A 6,345-nucleotide genomic window follows, 5' to 3' on the forward strand; every position below is an offset into this window, starting at 1 on the left:
ACAAAATATCACCACCTTGATACAGCGCTAAATGCACCACGTGATTCAAAACAATAATGGCGATTGGCGACACAATCACGTGATCGAGCAACCTTGAATTTTTATGTAAAAAATAAATAAATAAATAAATAAACAACAAAAACAGCACCACCTTGACGACTATCACTGTGTGTGTGTTATGTGTATGTGATGCGGCTTATTGCGACGTACAAATATATCATACTATCTCTTTTTCTCTCTTGAATAATCAGGAGTGATAACATTTCTCTCTCACTTTTTCTACTGGCAAACCATTGCAAACATCTCACCCACGTCGTCATAAACTGGTCATAAACGAACAAGCAGTCTACTCAATCGAACGTATATTAAAATAAAGAAAAAACTACCATATTGTTTATTAATAATAATAGTTAATTAAATTTATTGTTATTAACAACAATGTCGAGTCCAGATGAATGCAAATTGATGGCTGGTCATCCTCCAGCAGGTATGTTATTAATTAAATTATTTATTTTTAAATTAATTGTTTTATGATAAAAATATATATTTTTTGATATTTTAAAATGGCTGTTTGATATGTGAAAATGCAATTGTCATCACTTGATTGAATTATAATTTTTTTGATTATTTATTTTTCAGTCAAAGCTGGTGGTATGAGAATAACTCAACACAAAAATCCAGAACGTGAACCAAAGCCAGCAAAAGAGTCTGAAGAAAGTAAATTAGCAAACAGGTAAATTAATTGATTTTTTTTTCTTATTAATTGGACTAAAAATTTGTTTTTGTTTTTGTTTGATTGTAGTACACCAGCAGTCACAATAAGTGGTGCTCCATCACGAGGACATGCTGATTTTCCACCAGAAGCTGTGCAACATTTTCATGATAAACCAACTCCAACACATGAAGCTCGTACTAATAATTGCTCCAAGACAATGGTCATTCAGCAACCAAGAAAGTAAATTTTTATTATTTTTTTATTTTCTTATACCAAGTACCTATAAACAATGTCGATCAACAAAAAAAAAAAAAACAATAATTTTCGTTTAAAGTAAATTCCAGTGAATATGAAAAATAATATTTACTCAGTTTCTTCGAGACTTGATCATATTTATTTATTTTTCGTAAAAGTCTAAACAATAATATTCAAAGAAAAACATTGATCGACACAAATTCGTACTGTTAGTATTTTGGTAATGAAAATAAACAAAACAATTTATTATTTTTTCTTTCAAAATTATGCACACTAAAAGTGTCGTTCATCATATTTTTAATGATGTTTATTATTTTTTTTTGTTAAAATTTTTATTTTCATTTTTTTCTATAATCTACATAATTTCGTTGATTCGAAAATTAAATAATAATCCAGCATATAAGTCGTGTATCTTCCAGTATGTACCTCGGACCATCAAATTATTTTTTTTGCATTTATTTTCTTTAAATAATTTTCTATCATTGTATTTAAAAAAATATTAATTTATTATTTAAAGCACATTGAAGAAAAAATAAAAAATGTATAAATCAGTTAATTATTTTCGTACTAAAAAGAAAAAAAACTGATATCCTAATAATAATTATTGTAAAAATAGATTTCATAAATAATTGTAATTTTTGAATATAATTTATAATGATGAGAAAAAAAAAAATATACTTAAGATGATGTGTGTACTTGATTTGATGACTGAATAAAAATGCTTGTATGGATTAAAAAAAAAAAAAACTTGTAATGTTTATTTAATTATACAGTTAATTAATAATCTTTTTTTGGTAGAATAAAATTATTTTTAAATAAACTTGATAAACGAACGAATAAGAAGGGGACACACAACACATTGTTGATAATTTCAGTTGTCTTGACAACTGAAACATACATGTTGATAAAAAGAAATAAAAAAAAAAAAAAAAACACAACGACAATCGTTGTGTCAAATGTCAAATAAAATAACAAAAATATTATAAAATTAGGAAAAAAATAAAAAACAATTTACTTGGGTATAATATTTATTTGAATGTTGGTAAGAAATGTGAATTTGTCTGCAAATTAGATCAGCCCCTTTGTCATCATCATCATACCATCAACAACATCGTCAGTAAATTATCAAAAGCAGTTGAACATCGTGGGGAAAAAATATTATTTAATAGTCATAATATCAAGTTTAATTATTGAGACCTTGAAGCCGGCGTTTAACGACCAGCTCAGGTGATAAATAATTAAAAATAATGTCAGGTAAAAGTCATGAAAAACTTGGAGAAATTGACAGTCATGTCACCAAGCAGTACAACATTATTCGACGACTTGGCAAAGGGGTAAATATTTAATTTAATAATTAATTTACTAGCTTTTAAATATTTTTTTTTAAACATATTATTTATCAATTTAATTGTTAATTTTGTTAATTAACTAACAATGTTAATGAAAAATATTTTTATCCTTGAAAAAATAATTATAGCTAATTGTTATTAGTAAATTTATTAACATATTTTTCATTATTATTTATTTGTTAATTAATAATATTTTATTTTAATAAATAAATAAATTTAATACGTCATTTAGATGTTTGTATTTTTTTTTTTTTTCGATGCTTAGTGATATAGATAAAACAATCGTACCAAGCACCGATTTTATTTATGACAAACTTGAAAAAAAAAAAAATGAAATAAATATTTTATTGATTTGGAAATGGTATATTTTTTTTTAATAAAATTTTTATTTTATTTATTGACAGGCATATGGAATTGTTTGGAAAGCTGTTGATAGAAAATCACATGAAACAGTAGCTGTTAAAAAAATATTTGATGCATTTAGAAATCAAACTGATGCTCAACGTACATTTCGTGAAATAATGTTTCTATTATCATTATCAAATCATGAAAATATCATACAGCTAATTGGCCTACACAAAGCTGATAATGATCGTGATATTTATTTGATATTTGAATTCATGGGTAATTTAAAAAAAACAATTATAATTATCAATTTTGTTTTAAATAAATAATTATATTTTTTAGAAACTGATCTTCATAATGTTATAAAAAAACGTAACATATTAAAAGACATTCACAAGGTTTTTATTATGTATCAACTATTTAAAGCAATAAAATATATTCATTCTGGAAATGTCATACACAGAGATTTAAAGGTAATTAAATATTTTCATCAATAAATAAAAGGTTATATGTTAAATTAATTAATTAATATTAATTTTAGCCATCAAATATATTATTGAATGCTCAGTGTCATTGTAAAATAGCTGACTTTGGATTAGCAAGATCAGTTACACAAATTACTGATGGTGTTGGTGAGACTGGATGTGATCCAACATTGACTGATTATGTTGCAACAAGATGGTATCGTGCACCAGAAATATTAATTGCTTCTAAAAAATATACAAAAGGTATTGATATGTGGTCATTGGGTTGTATACTTGGTGAAATGTTACTGGAAAAACCTCTATTTCCTGGAACATCAACAATTAATCAAGTTGAAAGAATCATGGCAACTTTACCACCACCTACACCAGAAGGTTTTTATATAAATTTATTTGTTTATTATTTTAAAAATTATTTAGATGTTGATTTATTTTTTTTTTGTTTGATAGATATTGCTTCAGTAAGTGCTGGTTATGGATCAAATTTATTAGAAAAAACACCAAATATACCACGACGTCCACTTGAACAACTTTTTACAAATATATCAGATACAGCACTTGATTTATTGAAACGTTTAATTATATTTAATCCAAATAATAGATTAACAGCTGTTCAAGCATTGGAACATCCTTATGTTGCTGCGTAATTTTTAATTTATTTATTTGTCAAAGTTAATAACTTTAAATAACTTGTTGTAATTGTTGATTAATAATTTTTAAGCTTTCATCATCGAGCAAGAGAACCAGAACGTGGAGCAAATGTTATTCCACCACTTCGTGATGATGTACAACTTTCAATTGACGAGTACAGAAATAAACTCTATGCAATGATGGATGAAAAACATAAAAAGCACAAAAATATGTAAGTCTAATATTTATTAATTTAATTTTGAATATTTATAATTATAAAAATTATTGTGTATCAAGGTCTAAAGCAAGAATACGAAGATTATCTGAACACATTAGAAAAGACACAAATAATGCTGGTCAAGGTGATGCACCAGCAAAAAAAAATTTACATTTTCCTATTGATGATATTAGAAAAGAAAAAGAAAGAAATGAATTGTTTAGACATCCAGATATGCGTTCAAATGGTATAAAAAAAATAAAAATAGAAACAAATAGAAATAATTTTAATGTAAAAAAACAAATATTTTGTTAACAGAAAGAAACGTCATTTCCCAGTATGCAAATAATTTGATCAATGGAAACTTTCGTAATGCACCACCAAGTCAAGCTAAAAGCTGCCAGTGTTTGAGTCAACAACATCAAAAATTCGTCAAGTCACAACGTTCAATACAGTCGGATCAAATAGTAGTGGTAAAAAATAATATAAATAAATAATTAATTTTAAATAATGTTAATTTTAAAAAAACAGTTTTACATTGAAATAGATAAAATTTTCGTGTAAATGTAAAATTATTATTTACAGGCAACAAGTCATATGGATTATTTTTAGGTACTGTAATTAGTCGTGATAAATGTCATTGTGCATGTAGCTTAAAAAAAATATAATTTAGATTAGAAAAAAATTAGCAAATAAGTTGATAAATAGGGATGAATATGAAAAGCAAAAAAATGATGTAGAAGAGTTGGAAAAAAAAATGAAAAATAATATTATGTTAATTTTTAATTTCAGTGTGGAACAAATGGTAAATTGAATCAACAACCAGTTCAACAAAAATTACGAAGAGGAGTTAAACAAATACCAGTATTAGCAAGATTGTCACTTGCTAAAACACCAGTTAATCCAATGAGATACCCTCTGCCAAAACGTCCAAGTCAAGATAGTCCAAGAAGTCAAGTAATAATTGCAAATAAAATGCCTAATAATGTTACAAAACATTTTGTCAATGGAACCCATTCAATCAACAACAATATATCACATAATCAGGTCATACAAAATTATCTCAATCAAACAATGCCAATGGTTACTAGATCAGCTGTACAAAGAAATTGTACAACTAGTTCTTGCAACAAGGCAACACGTAGTCAAGCATTGAAGAGTCATTTGAGACAAAAACCAACATCAACAATTACATCATCAACATCAGGAGCAACAAATACAACAACAATGAAAAATTATCGTTCAATTATTAGCCATAATCAAAGTCATGGTATTATTACTGCGTCTGCATACAAAGAACTCAAAAATGGAAATGTTAGTTGGTAGTTTTTTATTTTTTTCATTTTAATTTTACTTCAAGTTTTTTTAATTAATTAATTTTTTTTTTTTTTTTTTTCTCCATGTTTTTAGAGATGATTAGAAAGCATTTGATGAAATAATAAATTTTTTTTTTTGTAATTTAAACACAAATTTTATATGAAAAGAAAAAATAAACAACTTGGAAAAATTTATTTTAAAATCGCTGCCAAATTTAATGATCCAAATTGAGTCTTGTAAAACTATGATAAATTGATGCCTTTTTTTTTTTTCTTTTTATAAAGAAGAGAATACAATGTACTTGTATATTAACTAGTCGAAATTTAAATATATATAATACAATTTATTTATTTATATTAAAATAAATTTTTTTTATTTTTAATGTAAAGATTATTAATTTTTAGGCAATATCTATAAACTTATTTCTTACTGAATTAAAATACTTGTAATATGCATTTTTAATGTTTATTTGAATAATAATTTACAAATTAAATATTGTAATAAAAAAAAATTCAATAATTAATTAATTTTTTTAATTTTTATTTACACAATTATAATTAATTTTTTTAATATTTATTTTTAATTATTTTTAATGATTTTTTAATTAACAATTTAGTTAGTATAGATAATTAAAATTAAAATTTTTTTTTTTTTGAAAAATTGGCCATTTTTAATTGAATCGGTAATATAGCGGTCTTTAAAAAATAATTGCCACCTGGATGTTGCAAGGTGAAATTTAGTTTTGTGTTGTTTAGGCAACGATACGTTGTATCCGCCAACTCGTTGCTGTTATGAAGTAATTTTAGCTGTATTTTAATATGAAATTAATTGTTAATTAGTTGCTTTAATAAATAGAACATACTGTGATTATTTTTGGTATAGTTTTGTGGCTAGTTTTAGAGTTCAAACAGTGAGTTTGCTAGTTTGATTGTCATCAAAAATACCTGTTCTTAGACTGCTCCATTTTTCGATTTGCAAGAACATATAATATCTTTGTTTAGTTTTTCATACATTTAATAAGCTTGGATTAATTAT

General features: G+C 24.8%; 2 protein-coding genes across 3 annotated transcripts; both read left to right on the top strand.

Annotated features, from left to right (window-relative positions):
• Positions 1 to 196: 196 nt before the first annotated feature.
• On the top strand, positions 197 to 1,403 carry LOC122848280 (death-associated protein 1). Its single transcript, XM_044146252.1, has 3 exons — positions 197 to 487; positions 640 to 733; positions 803 to 1,403. Exons 1-3 carry the CDS (start codon positions 439 to 441, stop codon positions 957 to 959), a joined length of 300 nt encoding a protein of 99 aa, XP_044002187.1. The 5' UTR covers positions 197 to 438; the 3' UTR covers positions 960 to 1,403.
• Positions 1,404 to 1,879: 476 nt separating this feature from the next.
• On the top strand, positions 1,880 to 5,671 carry LOC122848281 (extracellular signal-regulated kinase 2-like). Of its 2 annotated transcripts, XM_044146255.1 has the most exons (10): positions 1,907 to 2,304; positions 2,724 to 2,943; positions 3,007 to 3,137; positions 3,206 to 3,521; positions 3,597 to 3,789; positions 3,868 to 4,008; positions 4,074 to 4,240; positions 4,312 to 4,466; positions 4,786 to 5,307; positions 5,404 to 5,671. In XM_044146255.1, the coding sequence occupies exons 1-10, from the start codon at positions 2,218 to 2,220 to the stop codon at positions 5,407 to 5,409; spliced, it is 1,938 nt and encodes a 645-aa protein (XP_044002190.1). In that variant the 5' UTR covers positions 1,907 to 2,217; the 3' UTR covers positions 5,410 to 5,671. The 2 variants fall into 2 exon arrangements, with proteins under 2 accessions (XP_044002189.1, XP_044002190.1); XM_044146254.1 differs by lacking the exon at positions 5,404 to 5,671 and having other exon boundaries at positions 1,880 to 2,304; positions 4,786 to 5,364.
• Positions 5,672 to 6,345: the final 674 nt, after the last annotated feature.

Source organism: Aphidius gifuensis, linkage group LG2 (assembly GCF_014905175.1).
Source record: "Aphidius gifuensis isolate YNYX2018 linkage group LG2, ASM1490517v1, whole genome shotgun sequence".
NCBI classification, from domain to species: domain Eukaryota; kingdom Metazoa; phylum Arthropoda; class Insecta; order Hymenoptera; family Braconidae; genus Aphidius; species Aphidius gifuensis.

Excerpts from the sequence above, each read along its gene's own strand:
- LOC122848280 (XM_044146252.1), top strand. The coding sequence starts at position 439 with ATGTCGAGTCCAGATGAATGCAAATTGATGGCTGGTCATCCTCCAGCA. Across the intron at positions 488-639 it reads GGCTGGTCATCCTCCAGCAG|TCAAAGCTGGTGGTATGAGA; the intron begins GTATGTTATTAA and ends TTTATTTTTCAG. Across the intron at positions 734-802 it reads GAAAGTAAATTAGCAAACAG|TACACCAGCAGTCACAATAA; the intron begins GTAAATTAATTG and ends GTTTGATTGTAG.
- LOC122848281 (XM_044146254.1), top strand. The coding sequence starts at position 2,218 with ATGTCAGGTAAAAGTCATGAAAAACTTGGAGAAATTGACAGTCATGTC. Across the intron at positions 4,009-4,073 it reads CATAAAAAGCACAAAAATAT|GTCTAAAGCAAGAATACGAA; the intron begins GTAAGTCTAATA and ends TTGTGTATCAAG. Across the intron at positions 4,467-4,785 it reads AGTCGGATCAAATAGTAGTG|TGTGGAACAAATGGTAAATT; the intron begins GTAAAAAATAAT and ends TTTTAATTTCAG.